Source organism: Garra rufa, chromosome 18, assembly GCF_049309525.1.
Source record: "Garra rufa chromosome 18, GarRuf1.0, whole genome shotgun sequence".
Lineage (NCBI taxonomy): Eukaryota > Metazoa > Chordata > Actinopteri > Cypriniformes > Cyprinidae > Garra > Garra rufa.
The window spans coordinates 15,467,676-15,483,068 of NC_133378.1; the positions used below are offsets into that span (position 1 = coordinate 15,467,676).

Genomic DNA, 15,393 nt, shown 5'->3' on the forward strand with positions numbered 1-15,393 from the left:
TCCACCTTCCTACAGAGTTCAGCTCCAACCAAACACACTAGAACTAACTAATTAGGATCTGAAGGAGCACTTGAGAATTACAGACAGCTGTGTTTGATCAGGGTTGGAACTGAACTATGCAGGAAGGAAGATCTCGAGGAACAGGGTTGGGCACCCTTGGCCCAAAAAGTATTTGTGGGAATCAGTGTCTTTGAGCAAAGACTGCAGGGCTGTCACTGAGATGAATGAGCAAGCCAAATGCAAAGCTTTCTCCAGGTATTACAGACCTGCTTGTTTTAGTGGATGTCAGAACTTGCTGTTATTTGTGAAGGTGAACCCCCATACAGTAGTTTGATTTCCTAGGTCAGCAGAGCTGAAAATACATTTTGCATTGTGCCAGATGGCAAAAAAGTCTTGTAGGGTGCGTATAGTTTATCAGCTCTTTAAAGGGAGAGTGCACCAAAAATAAAAACCATTTATGCACATGCAATTCCAAAGTGGTATGACTTTCCATTTAAGTCAAACATACAAGATATTTTTTGAGAATGGCAGTCAGTGGTCCCAGAACGATTTGGTTATAGTGAGTAAATGAGAAGAGTTCATTTTTGGGTGCACTATCACTTTAAATGGCCAGTAGCCTATAGTCAGCCCATGCAGCAAATTCATGTGTTACAACTAATATTTATAATTTAAGGTAGGAAAAGTTCTTATAAGAGAGCATTTGGACAAAAATGTTTATATAGTACAAGATGAGCCATAAATATTTTTGCTGTTTTGCTTTTACTGTACACACAGTGTGTACCTTGTCCAAATATGCTTAAGGTTTTTTAATACCTTTTGAAAATACACTAGTATAGAGACTTGAAGTAAAAGCCACAGCATTTTAAGCCGACTGTTAAATGTGAGGTTTTCAGCAAGGTCCTGTTTTCCTAAAAGAATCCCAGACAGAGTTTTTAAGTCAGCCCCACTGAAATACAGTCAGTTATCATAGGTTTGTGGTTCTACAAATAATCAATTGTACTTATATTGTATATTTTCTTGATCAGGTCTGTATCTCCAGAAATCCAGCACTTCGTGACACATGGAAGAATGAATGATCTAAGACTGAGCTGCTTGACTGTATTTTGAGGAAGAATGAATGAATATAGGTGCAGGAATAGGTGTGAAACGATTCCGGGTTTGTAGAATATAAAGCAGAACCAGATCTACCACATTTTAGCAGACCTGCTTGGCAAACTGCAGGCAGCACATATCAGGCAGGTAAACAATTAGGTGTTTTGATCTCAGTTATGAATGAATATATGCAACCGTTCCCACACTTTATACACTCTTAAAAGTAAAGTTTCCAAAAGGGTGTTTTTGCAGTGATGCCATAGAACCTTTCAGTGAACAGTTATAAAAGAACCAATTTGAAGAAGCTTTTTGACTATAAAGAACCTTTTCTGCATTTGAAAGATTCCATGGATGTTCAAGGTTCTTCATGGAATTCCAATAAAGAACCTTTATTTTTAAGAGTGTGATCGAAGAACTTCCATGAAGTCCTTCTTGATAAATCAATCTATAGAGTGTACTATAGATACACTTGCAAAGAGCGATTTTCTAGTAAATTCTACAAAATTCCCTGATATTTCCAGGTTTTTCATATTCAGACAATGGAAGTCAGTGGGGACCAAAACTGATTGGTTAGTGAGTAAATGATAACAAGGTGTTTGAGTGCACTGTTTTAACCATCTAAGCTGCTACCATGCTGATATACTTATACATTCATTTTATTTGTGTATTTTTGTTGAATTATTAATAAATCCGCTGCTGACGTCATTGGTTTTAATTCACTAGTATAAAGGGCTGTGTAAATTGCCGTTGTTCATTTTCAAATAGAGTTAAAGTGATTTTAATGACAGCATCTATTGGCCAGGAACATGTTTCGATATTAATATGATTCATACATATACAAATATTTGTGGATAAGCACATATTTTTGCCTAGTTTGACTTATGTTTATAGTCAAGTCAAGTCACCTTTATTTACACAGTGCTTATAACAATGCAGGTTGTGTCAAAGCAGCTTTACAGCATTAAACAGGACAATAGTGTGTCAATAATGCAGTATTGTAAACAACCAATTTTCAGTTAAAGGCAGTTCATGGTTGAATTCAGTGATGTTATCATCCAGCTCAGTTCAGGTCACATAGTATGTGATATCGCTGGAAACTAAGTGTCCCCAACTAAGCAGGCCAGAGGTGACAGCGGAAAACACCACAGATGACAGAAATGGTGAGAAAAAAAAAAAAAAAAACTTGGGAGAAACCAGGCTCAGTCGGGGGACCAGTTCTCCTCTGGCCAGAAGAAACCAGCAGTTTGTTCCAATGTCAGATTGCAGAGGACTCATCAGGTTCCCGTGGTCTTGTGGCGATCTTGACAAGGTCTTCACTGATAATCTTTTTTTGGAGCTCATCTAGTTGACATTCAGGGCTGTAGAGGTCGTCTCTAGGTGCTGATCCACCATCTGGGCTGGGGATAGACTGGATCTGGCGGCTACGCTGATCTCGGAATAAGAACAACACAGACCAATATTAGCATAGATGCCATTCTTCTTACGATGCAACAAGTACATCAGGTGTTATGGGAAGTGTTCCTGGTTCCAGTTGACCTAATTAATGCAGCCTAACAATCCTTTAACGGATTTGAATTATAGAAATGTGTTAAGTGTAGGCCAGGTTAAAGAGATGTGTCTCGTAAAACATAAAATCTATAATCTAGATTTAAACTGATAGAGGGTGCTTTTCAATATCCCTCCTCGTTTCCTCGTTCCTCCGTCCTATGACCTGGAAACCGATCGAGCTCAGCCATCTTGTAGGACATCTCAATTCTTTAATTGGACCATGAGGAGGCAAGGATCGAGGAGTGAGGAGGCTTCCTGAGGAGTCTTGAGCGAGGATACGCGGGTGTATCCTATGCGGAAGTGTTTTATCGACTAAACGTGACGCACTCCTCCCCCTTCAGATATGTCATAATAATTTACATTTATATTTTACCTTTGCAGTGTAAATAATGTCATATATTTAAACAGGGCATCTTGCTTTGTTAATAATTATTATGAATGCCTTAAATAACGAAGTTTAACAACATATGGGCAGATCCCTTTAGCGCAGCTGATGACGCTTTGAAGTGACGCTTGAGTGGTCAAGAATATTCTAATGTTCCTCCTTTGATTCCTCCATCCTCATTTCCTTTCCTTAAATCCTTCCTTCATATCCTAGGGGGGTGGAGCTAAGACGTGAGGAAAGGAAGCAAGGAAAGGAAACGAGGATGCAAAAATAAGAAATGAAAAGCACCCAGAGTGTGTCTGCCTCCTGAACAGTGTTAGGTAGATTGTTCCAGAGTTTAGGCACTAGATAAGAAAATGATCTGCCGCCCGCAGTTGATTTTGATATTCTAGGTATTACCAAATGGCCAGTTTTTTAAGAATGCAACGGACATATATGAATTCAACTGAAAAAACTTGTGAAAAAATATCTTTCAGGTGGTCAAATAGCAAATATCAAATAGTGGAGCTCTGCAGCCACCTACTGGTAAAAGTTTTTTTTTTTTTTTTTTACTTTTAAAACTGGATTTTCCATGTTATCCCCATGAATTAAAGTTAGAAATGTGGGTCTTTTATAAAGTGAATTTTACATAAAAACGCAGTTTTTGTATAAAAACCCATTTAAATTTTTTTTTATTTATTAATTTATATATACTTAAATATCACTAACCCACTGAAAACTGCACAAATGTAGAGTAAAAACTTTAATAAACAGACAAATATACAGTACAGACCAAAAGTTTGTAAAGGACTATAATGTGATTAAAGCTCCCTCAAGTACTGAGGAGCTGAACCATTGAGGGTTTTATAAGTAATTAGCAAGATTTTAAAATCTATATGATGTTTAATAGGGAGCCAGTGCAGTGTTGACAGAACCGGGCTAATATGGTCATACTTTCTGGTTCTAGTAAGAACTCTGGCTGCTGCATTTTGGACCAGCTGGAGTTTGATTATTAAGCGTGCAGAACAACCACCCAATAAAGCATTACAATAATCTACCCTTGAGGCCATGAATGCAGGAATTAACATTTCTGCGTTTGACATTGAGATTATAGGTTGTAATTACAATATATTTTTGAGATGGAAAAATGCGGTTTTGCAAATGCAAGAAATGTCTCTTTCGAAAGGAAAGACTGCTATTGAATAACACACCTAGGTTCCTGACTGATGACGTAGAATTGACAGAGGAGCCATTGAGTATTAGACAGTGTTTTAGGTTATTACATGTAGAGGTTTTAGGTCCAATAATTAACACCTGTTGTTTCAGAATTTAGTAAGAAGTTACTCGTCATGCAGGTTTTTTTTTTAGCTTTTCAAATTGGTATATTTCACCGGGCCACGAAGACATATACAGCTGAGTATCATCAGCATAAGAGTGAAAGCTGACACCATGTTTCCTGATGATATCTCCCAAGGGTAACATGTAAAGTGTAAAAAGTAATGGTCCTAATACTGAGCCTTGAGGTACTCCATACTGCACTTGTGATTGATATGATACCTCTTAATTTATTGCCACGAGCTGATGGCGGTCAGATAAGTATGATTTGAACCATACCAATGCACTTCCAGTAATGCCAACATAATTTTCAAGTCTATTCAAAAGAATGTTGTGTCAATAGTGGGAAACACTGCGCTAAAATCCAGTAGCACTAATAGAGAGATACAACCACGATCGGATGATAAGAGCAGGTCATTTGTAACTCTAATAAGAGCAGTTATAGTGAGGATGTGGTAAATCTCTAGTCCCACCCATTATGTCCAGACAGTGGAAACTGGACATCAAGCTCTTCCCATCTGCTTTGCAGTGAGTACCACAGGGTTAATACACATTTTCTATTTTAAAATTACATACATTTTCAGACTCAAATTTCCAAACCTCTCAGTAGATTTTCTGACTATATGTAACATAAATGGTTCAAAAATAATTATTTTCAGATTTATATTTGGTATATAGTACAGCCATCTGTAAATATTCTTATTTTCTCAATGTGACAACATAAAGAAGCCCCTAAAAAAATTAGCTTTTTCTTATGGTAGTACCTCTAATATCAAGGCCAAATACATGAAATGCGCTAATGGCATAAAATTTGCCAAGTCCAAGGGACTAAAAAAAAAGACTGGTGCTGTAAAAAAAAGAAAAGAAAAAAAAAGACAGTTTAAAATTTGGCTTGTATTAGGGCAGAATGCCATATTTCTAGGCCTTAGGTCTCTTTAACGCTTAGGTCTGTGGTGGCCCAGAAAGCACACCACGAAATGGGCTAATGGCACAATAGGAGGATCAGTCTGCACTGTGCATTGCCCTATATGCCAAGTTTAATGGTCTTATGCACACATAAGTCTGTATTTATATTGAGGGTATGTTAAACAGTGCTAAGAACATTGTGAGAATTCATTTAGTTGTAATTGACAATCACTAAAGAATCACTAAACAGCTGCCATGAAACCTCACTTCTTGTACAATACATTTGTCATTAAATTCTCAGCTTTCTAGTAGAAAAAATTTTTTTTCTATACCTGGAAAATACTTCATACTAAAATCAAATTCCATACTTTTCGAAACCCTGCAGGAACGCTGGTACCAAGAGGAAAATGTCAAGTTTACAGCCAGCCTATTCTAGCAGTATTTACCATATATATATATATATATATATATATGGTAACAGAACTATATTAAAGAGAGAGAAAAAAAAAATACACTGCAAAAACGCTTTTCTTACTTAGATTTGTCTCAAAAAAGGATTTTCTAGAGTTTTTGCTTAAAACAAGCAAAATAATCTGCCAGTAGGGTAAGCAAAAAAGACTAATTTCAAGCAGAAAACCAGATTATTTTGCTTGTTTTAAGCAAAAACTACTTTAATTTTAACTTTTGCTTTTTGGATTTAAGAATTTTTAGATATTTTGGCTGGGAACAAGACAAATCCAAGAAAGAAAAGCATTTTTTTTGCATTGTAGTGTTAGAATCATTTTACATTTAAAAGTTTAAAACATTCAGATTTAACGCAAGTTAATATTAAAAGGTTTGCCAGATGAACAAAGCAAAAATGCTTAACTTAGTGATAAAGACTCCATACAAGTACAGTTGTGGCCAAAACTTGAGAATTACACAAATATTGGAAATTGTAAAAGTTGCTTAAGTTTTTATAATAGCAATTTGCATATACTCCAGAATGTTATGAAGAGTGATCAGATGAATTGCATAGTCCTACTTTGCCATGAAAATTAACTTAATCCCGAAAAAAAAACTTTCCGCTGCATTGTTGAAAAGGCTTCAGGGCGTCCAAGAAAGTCCAGCAAGCGCCAGGATTGTCTCCTAAAGAGAATTCAGCTGCGGGATCGGAGTGCCACCAGTGCAGAGCTTGCTCAGGAATGGCAGCAGGCAGGTGTGAGCGCATCTGCACGCACAGTGAGGCCAAGACTTTTGGAAGATGGCCTGGTGTCAAGAAGGGCAGCAAAGAAGCCACTTCTCTCCAAAAAAAACATCAGGGACAGATTGATCTGCAAAAAGTATGGCGAATGGACTGCTGAGGACTGGGGCAAAGTCATATTCTCTGATGAAGCCTCTTTCCAATTGTTTGGGGCATCTGGAAAAAGGCTTGTCCGGAGAAGAAAAGGTGAGCGCTACCATCAGTCCTGTGTCATGCCAACAGTAAAGCATCCTGAGACCATTCATGTGTGGGGTTGCTTCTCATCCAAGGGAGTGGGCTCACTCACAATTTTGCCCAAAAACACAGCCATGAATAAAAGAATGGTACCAAAACACCCTCCAACAGCAACTTCTTCCAACAACAGTTTGGTGAAGAACAATGCATTTTCCAGCACGATGGAGCACCGTGCCATAAGGCAAAAGTGATAAGTGGCTCGGGAACCAAAATGTTGACATTTTGGGTCCATGGCCTGGAAACTCCCCAGATCTTAATCCCATTGAGAACTTGTGGTCAATCCTCAAGAGGCGGGTGGACAAACAAAAACCCTCTAATTCTGACAAACTCCAAGAAGTGATTATGAAAGAATGGGTTGCTATCAGTCAGGATTTGGCCCAGAAGTTGATTGAGAGCATGCCCAGTCGAATTGCAGAGGTCCTGAAAAAGAAGGGCCAACACTGCAAATACTGACTCTTTGCATAAATGTCATGTGATTGTCAATAAAAGCCTTTGAAACGTATGAAGTGCTTGTAATTATATTTCAGTACATCACAGAAACTGAAACAAAGATCTAAAAGCAGTTCAGCAGCAAACTTTGTGAAAACTAATGTGTGTCATTCTCAACTTTTGGCCACAACTGTACATACATAGACATTTTGGACCAAGCGGAGTTGTCTGTAGTCAGCACCAAAATGAGAACTAAAAGGACAAAACATCATTACGTCTAATTAAAGAGGAACAAATGTAATTTATTTCTAGTCACAATAGTGAATTGCATTAGTTTAGAGCAGGGGCGCCTAAACTCGGTCCTGGAGGGCCGGCGTCCTGCAGAGTTTAGCTCCGACTTGCCTGAACACACCTGCTGGGAAGTTTCTGTTATGCCTATTAAGATCTTGATTAGCTGGTTCAGGTGTGTCTAAATGGGATTGGAGCTCAACTCTGCAGGAGGACCGAGTTTGAACAGCCCTGGTTTAAAGTAATAGTTAAAACAAAATGCAGCCACACAAAGATATGTACGAATCCTTAACTTTATTACCATTTTGAATATAAATTCCTGCAGTCCACAATAGAAAATGCAGAGTGTATACATTGAAAAGACTGATCCCAAACCAGTTGTGTGCACGGGCACATAAAAACAAGACATCAGTATTGAGGGGGCATGTTAAAACCGTCAAACAGCCATAGTACCATCATGATCTACTAAACGGGGGCTCAGAGCTAAGCAACTAGCAGGATGTAGTTTATTACAAAGAGAAAAGAAGCCCTAACCTTCAGGTGCCACACTAAATCATTTTGTCCATGACATAAATCAAAAAGTCAATTCAGTGCACCAAACGAGTATGTATAGAAAAATAAACTAAAAACACACAAACCTATATCTCTACCACAGTCGGTGAACATGTTTTGCATCTCTCTGACTCAATGCAGTAATTCCTGTGGTGTGTCCAGACATTTATAATGAAAAAAAAAAGAAAAAAAAGAAGAAGTTTCTGTTCATTGATGCACACTGCTTAAGCAAAATCAGTTTGAAACAAAAAAAAGCAACAAAAACCAACACCAGACACAGCTGTAAATGGATCAGACACTGCACTTGGAAAGAAACAAACACGCGTGCCAAAGGCTGCACTGAGACCAGTTGAACATCGTCAGGAAAGAGAAGAGTAATCCGTCATAGGCTGTTGTAAAGTGAGGTATGAACGTGACGGTCAAGTCCAGAGTAGAACTGACCTGGTTGCAGTATTCCGGGTTTAATTAACCATGTTTGTAGCAGCATTAAGTTCTGAGAGGAGACCCAGTCACTGGACCGATCAGCGTTCCCTGACATGGAATTTAACACGTCAAAACAAAAAAAAACAAAAAAAAAAAAGAGAAAAAGCATGAACTAAACAAAAACCCAAACACGTCAAGCGAAAGTTGTCTGAGGTGGACTGTAATGGGACACGGCTGGGAAGTTCACAAGGAATTTGAGAGCAAATGGAATGATCTAGTACTTTTTTTTTTTAGGTTAAAATGAAAGTGTTTAACGTTCGCATGTGTAATTCACAGATTTGGGGCTGATAAAATTAAAAGCACTGCTGGTGACATTATCTGCGGTGCCTTTTGAGAACAAGGATCAGTTGGTGGTAAAACCTTTAGTCATTTCCGAAATTAAAACCAATTATCGTCCTCTAAAACATTATTTCGCACGTAGACGAGCAAAGCTGAACTACGCGGAGAACGGGCGGAAACTGACCACGTGCCAGTAAGTTTATCGCGGGAATCGGTGAAATCATGACGGTGGCGAGTTGGCGGAGGGCGTTAAAATAAGCCAAAGAAAGAAGTCAAAAAGGTTTCACGACAAAGCATTCAATGATATGTTGATTACACGTTAAAAGTCCTCTAGATTATGCTCACTCGAAAAATACGCTCATTTATTTCTAGCTTGAATCACGGAGTAGCTAAAAAGTATAACTGGAGACATCGAGTTACCACACACGCACACACAACCCAAGTAAAAACAGACGAGTAGGTCAATTCACCTTTGTCCAGTACACAACGACATGAATTTTCACACAACCTACCATATTTTAGATTCTGACTTGTAAAAATAAACTTGAATTCTCAAGGCCTGAAACTGTTTGCGAAAAAAAAAAAAAAAAAAAAAAAAAAAAAAGAAACTTCAGTATTTTGCAAATCGCTTTGTGTCAAGCCGCCATCAGAGCATATCTTTGTCCAGTATAATGACAGACACTTTCGACCAATTACCCATTGAGTGCGAGACATATACATACACGCATACACGTGTGCATGCATCCATGAATGGACATACAGTATTTTGAGTCTTTTTCCAGTGGTGTTACACAGAGAAGGCGCATGAAGTGTGCAAGCCTCCCTGACACTAGGGGGGCGCTAGAGCATAAAGGTGAATTGGAGGGTGACACTAGTGTAAGGGGGGGGATGGGGGTTGGGGAGAGGGTCAGTCCAGCTCTGGTCAACAGGAAGAAATAACGTTGGATTGTGAGGTAGCACGAGTCGCTAGTTACTGTTCCTCTTCCTCCTCCTCTTCTTCCTCAGAGGACTTAGATGGCTGCTCCTCCTTCTCCTGAAGAGACAAATGGCAAACGACGAACAGTCAGATGAGGAAGTACCATTTGCATTTCAACATGGAAAACACAACAGCCTTCTTATCAGATTTAATCTTTACAAATGGTAGACACTGCATTAAAGGTGCTAAGTCATGTCATTTTCACAACTTTCAACTTGCTTAGTTCTCAAAAAGGATGTTTTGTCAGTTGTTAAACAGTACAACTGGTTCAGTTCAAAACATTCCCAGCTGAGGAAGAAGGGTCTTATCTAGCAAAGCAATCAATTTTCTTAAATGATTGACATTTATACACTTTTAACCACAAATGCTCATCTCGTCTAGCTCTGTGATGCACATGCGTACTTTGCGCCTCTGTTCAATACAGTTAGGGTATGTTGAAAAACTCCCATCTCGTTTTCTCCTCCAACTCCAAAATCGCCCTACATTACTTTTTTTGTAAAGGGCGTTTGATCTTTGCATGTTCACTTTGTAAACACTGGGTCGGTACTTCTGCAGTGACGTAGGACTATTTCGAAGTGGAGGAGCAAATGAAATGAGAGGTTTTTCAACATAGCCTAACTGTATTGAACAGTGGCGCAAAGTACGCATGTGTCGCAGAGCTAGACAAAACATTTGTAGTTAAAAAAAAAAGAAAATAACCAATTGTTTCACTAGATAAGGCCGCTCTTCCTTGGCTGGGATAGTTTAGAGCAGGGGTGCTCAACCCTTTTCCTGGAGATCTACCTTCCTGCAGAGTTTAGTTCCAACCCTGATCAAATACACCTGAACCAACTAATTAGGATCTAAAGGAGCACTTGATAATTACAGACAGGTTTGATCAGGGCTGGAACTGAACTCTGCAGGAAGGTAGAACTCCAGCAACAGGGTTGGGCACCCCTGGTTTAGAGCCTAAACTGCATTTAAGTTCAAACTTTCCCTCAAAAAAAAAAAAAAAAAAAAAACACACAACTGGAAAAAAGATAAGGGGGTGAGTAAATTATCCGTACATTTTTGTTGTGGTGTGAACTAATCCTTTAAATAGTGCTACACTGACTAGTACTGACCCAAAAATAAGAGTTTATAATTGTGCAATTTATTTCAGTTTTGGGCTCAAGTGTGAATGCCATCTATAATCTTTAATATTAACAAAAAGCTAAATATATATTATATAAAAATCTGAGTCACAGACTTGCTGATTCATATCTTACACCATTAACTTAAAACTGTGCTTTATGGGTCACAATGAGGCTGCTGGGACACATGTAATAACACTCATCTGCTAAAGCATTAAAAGCCAGTCAAGGAGGGTTTTTAAACATTTTGCATGTCTCATCCGCTCTACTAAATCAAGTCAGAGCTGGGAGTTTTCCAAGTTCAAATGATTAAGTGGAGGAAATGTCCCGGTCTCACTAGTAGTGACTCAAAGCCAGAGGTTTGTCTGACTCAACTCGCAGGATTCCTGCGGACATGTTTGAATGAGGAAAACTAAACCTCCAGCGCCAGAACGGTGCCTCATGTGTCAGGAATGCAGTACAAAGACACAGGGCTGATGACTACACAGTGAGCTGTCGAGGAAATGGGGGGGGGGGGTCCTGCCTGATTACATGCCAAACTGACTTAACAGCAAAATAAAAGGTTTCAAGATATTTGATCTGTTCTTATAAACAAGACCTACAGGAGAAGCGAAGGGGGAGAAAGAGCTAAGAGAAATCCCCTGTGAGAAGCAGCCAAATATTTTCTCTGTTGCCCGTGGCAACTTCCCACCACACAAACACCCGTTTAGCCTTGTGGTTTCTGCTATAAGGCACAGAGCGGAAAACAAATGAAAACTCACTGCTTTCTTGGGCCGTCCTCTGCGTTTCGTCCCTGCAGGTGCCGAAGCAGTTGCTGTTTTCTGAAAGAGAAAGACAGAGAATAAATATGGCGCTACGCACACGGTCGAACACTAGAGGGCACCGCTGAATTCATGCTGGCAGGCGGCCCAGGGGCAGCGAGTTCATTGGCTATTATATTGGAAACGGACATGAACAGCACGCAGTGCACTTCAGTTCGCCTGCCACCTGGTCCGGAGCTGAGAGACAGCTGGTACAAGCGGGCGAGAGAAACGGCAACACGCGCACACACAAAAGGAAGAGGCAGCGTGGACGTGGGGGGAAGGGTTGGTGGGTCAGCTGTCGTCATGACAATAGATAGGGCGGAAGGAAGGGTAGAAGAGGGGGGTGGGGTTATCGTTATTGCACCTGCAACGCACAGCGCTCGCGACGCCACAGGAAGCTAGCAGGAAGTCAAGAGATTCAACCGGAATTGAGCAACTGGTTTTATCTGCAGTTTAAAAAACAAGCCTGTAAGATCGCAATTAACAAGTTGTAAAAACAAGCATGTTTACATTTAAGCAAAAGTCGAATTAAGCAGAGTTCCGTTTTTAAAATTAAAGGTTCCAAATGCGGGGTTCCATAGAACCACCATTATCCTTCAGTAAACAGTTCTTAGGCTTTAGGTGATGACCCTTTGTGCAATGAAAATGTTATTAAAAAAAGAAAAGTGGGTGTTAAAAGTTCTTTATTGAACTACAGACGCCGATAAGAACTTTTCTTTGATAGCGTGTCAATTTAAAGAGCCGGAAGACAGATTGCAGGTTGGTCGGTTTCTCGTGTTTGATGGTAATATCGTACACAAAACCACTGAAACATGACTCACTTTGCCCCTAGATGCAGTGGAGCTTGGCTTGTTCTTGCTGCCCTTTGGTCTTCCTCTGGGTCTCTTCGGTGTGGGAGAGCCACTTGCCTCCTGCTGAAGATTGAAAGGGATAAAAAAAAAAAAAAAAAAAAAAATAATATTAAATCTCTGTACACAAACAGGAGTCAAGTGTGGGTTGTCATACACTTATAAAGCATATGCTGTTCATGGTTAACACAGCTGGTTGCTACTTTAAGACTAACAGGTGGCATGCAGCCATTGGTTGCCAAAAGAGAATCAAATACACTGCATAGCCTGACTATCAGTGTTATAACAGTTAAATGAGCTGCTCAGGGTCAATATATAGTGAATGTGTGAAACAAATGCAAATGCATATCAAGTCAAGCCTCCGTCTCCTCAAGGACAGGAAACCATGTTTACGTCAATGTATACCAACATCTACATTTAATTTAAAGAACAGTGCGTGAAAGAACAGCACACTTGTTTACATGTATGGTATTTCAGTTATTTGATCATTTTACAACTATTAAATACAAAAAAAAGTCTGGAAAATAGAGAAATGCATTTCAAAATAAATAAAAAGATAAATATTAATAACCCTACTAAAAAGCCACTGCTACTTAGCAATTTCTACCAAATTCAACTACCCTCTGCAGAAGACATTGCTTTGAGCATGAGAAAAAGGCCTGAAATATACTATAAGATGGCTTGAAAATAAACTATTTTTAAACAGGTTACATAACTTAAATTTAGGCACTAGTTATTTTATTTACATATGCCAAAGTAGTTAAGATAGTGGTGCGTAATAAGAAATCCATCTTGTTGTATGATGGAGGCCATGGATTACTACTCAAAGGCTCTGATTACATGGGTGAGTAATAGAAACTTTAAACCCAATGCACTATTTTGAGGCCCTATGATTGACAGCGGGATGAGCCAATCGGATGCTGGCATTTCCCAGCGGCCAATCAGCGAGCAGCTGAAGCACTAAGTGGGTTACTGCTGGTTTAAAGAGATCATGTTACAGGCCTTGGTCATTCTGCCACTACAGATGACCATTGCACATGTTAACTGTGTGCAATTGAGTCGAAGATGCACCAAAACAAATAGCTTAATATAGACTACAATTTAAAGGCTTTAAGAGATTTAACAGCCCACTCAAAAAAGGAAAAATGTTCGGAGGATCTCAGCACATGTGCAGGAGCTTCAAATAAAAAACGTAAAATAGACATGCAAGCATAAAAAAACGAAAACACAAATTAAGGGCAGGGTTTAGGTCTGAACAATGTGATATATATACACACCAGTCCGTTTAAAACCACAACGCCCCATATAAAGCAATGCAATACCTGTGGGTGTTTTCGTGGTCTTCCACGTCCTCTCTTCTCTGCTCCGTCTTTCTCTTTAGGAGCCACTGTGTCCTTGCCAGAATCACTCATTTTGCCTTACTGGAAAGCTGCATGCAAAGAGAGTCGGTCGATAAACAATTGAACAACAAACACGCTATCTGATGAAATTACATAAACTTTAAATAAATTACCACGCTCGCGTTTGATAAAAATGAAGTGGAAATTAACTTTACAGGAGCGTAATGAAAGAGCGTGCGGAACGACCGGCTTCCCGTTTGTTTACAACACGCGCTAGGCCTGAGTTCGCGCGAATTCGAACCCAACACAATGTCGGTTACAAAGAAAAAATATTTAAAATACGACGTGCCCGTTTAAACAATTGGATTTTAATACCTTATAATGGTAGATGGGAAAATCGTCGGAAGTTCGCTGAGTTGCGGCGGAGCTTTTAAAGAGAAAGCTAAAAGGCGAACGGCGGTTTCTACGGATACCCCGCAGTTCCAGTGCGAACCGGAACACGAAGACACAGCGCGAGATTCGCGCCCTTTTAAATCCCCGAGCGCGTGAAAACACCATTCGGTTGTTTACACTACATAAAGCTTTAATCGATTAAAAAAACATTAATAGCAAACAAAACTTAGCGAAACACCGTGGCTGTGTGTTAAATATCGATTTTGTTCCTTTGTTTTTAAAAACGCCAAAAATATTGTAAAATAACTGATATTTTCTATACACAAAAACAAAGTTTCTTTGAAAAGGGTGTGGGCGAAATTAACTTACTATAACTTTGCGTAAGTACGAAGGCACAACAAAAAACGCGCCACACCAGCCCGCCAATCTGTTCAGTGTTTGTTAATCCTGTTCAAACGTGCCTTTTAAACCGAACAATTTGTTTTCGTTTTTACATTGAATGAAAATGACTACAGTTAGCTTTGAAATAAATAAGATGGATTTAAAACGTACCCTTTTAAAAGGAGCGGTCGGGACGACGTCCAAAGCGTGTAAACCAGCGCGGTCTGCGAGCTGCGAATGAATGAAAGACAACAATCGCCTTCGGGTGTTTCAGGGGCATTTCACGGGGTCTTCCACACGGGAAATAGACCGAAGGGGGCGGAGACAAGTGGGGAGGACGTGCGTTTGAATTGTCAGTAGCCAATCAGCTGCGTTGGTGGTTGTGGCCTGCCAATCAGGATCGAGTCGGACACAACCAACCGTTGCTGTAATGTTGTTAAAGGTTTTTGTTGTTACCACCCCCCCCCCCCCTTTTTTTAAAGAATGGTTTTAAATGTATTGTTACACTCTTTATTTTAACTCAGATTTAGAATCGCACGCGAAAATTTACACATTTTACTTACAACAGGCTGTTTTTTTAGTTTTAAGGTGTTTAAAAACATTCATTTTCAAGACTCTTAAATAATAAAAAGATAAAGAGATTTGTATATAACAACAACAAAAACGTGTTTCCAAGTTTTCAATGAGATCTGTTTTATTTTGTATTTATGAATGCCTCAGTGCTGCGTTTATTATATTTTGTTTTAGTATTTACGTTTTTGATGTTGTTGGAACAAAACTTATATTA

At 39.2% G+C, this 15,393-nt stretch overlaps 1 protein-coding gene across 3 annotated transcripts; it reads right to left on the reverse strand.

The window, feature by feature from the left end:
- Positions 1-7,716: 7,716 nt before the first annotated feature.
- hmga1a (high mobility group AT-hook 1a) lies at positions 7,717-14,905 on the reverse strand. 3 transcript variants are annotated; one of them, XM_073823457.1, is made up of 5 exons: positions 14,778-14,905; positions 13,815-13,921; positions 12,466-12,558; positions 11,603-11,662; positions 7,717-9,786 (listed from the first exon to the last, which is right to left on the reverse strand). In XM_073823457.1, exons 2-5 carry the CDS (start codon positions 13,902-13,904, stop codon positions 9,724-9,726), a joined length of 306 nt encoding a protein of 101 aa, XP_073679558.1. In that variant the 5' UTR covers positions 13,905-13,921; positions 14,778-14,905; the 3' UTR covers positions 7,717-9,723. The 3 variants fall into 3 exon arrangements, with proteins under 3 accessions (XP_073679558.1, XP_073679557.1, XP_073679559.1); XM_073823456.1 differs by lacking the exon at positions 14,778-14,905 and adding an exon at positions 14,208-14,319; XM_073823458.1 differs by lacking the exon at positions 14,778-14,905 and adding an exon at positions 14,006-14,180.
- Positions 14,906-15,393: the final 488 nt, after the last annotated feature.

What these genes read in the sequence shown, in the direction of transcription:
- hmga1a (XM_073823457.1), bottom strand. Translation starts at nt 13,904, where the DNA reads ATGAGTGATTCTGGCAAGGACACAGTGGCTCCTAAAGAGAAAGACGGA. An exon ending in GACCACGAAAACACCCACAG is followed by an intron (nt 12,559 to 13,814) that starts GTATTGCATTGC and finishes TTCAATCTTCAG; the next exon opens with CAGGAGGCAAGTGGCTCTCC. An exon ending in CCACTGCATCTAGGGGCAAA is followed by an intron (nt 11,663 to 12,465) that starts GTGAGTCATGTT and finishes TTTCTCTTTCAG; the next exon opens with AAAACAGCAACTGCTTCGGC.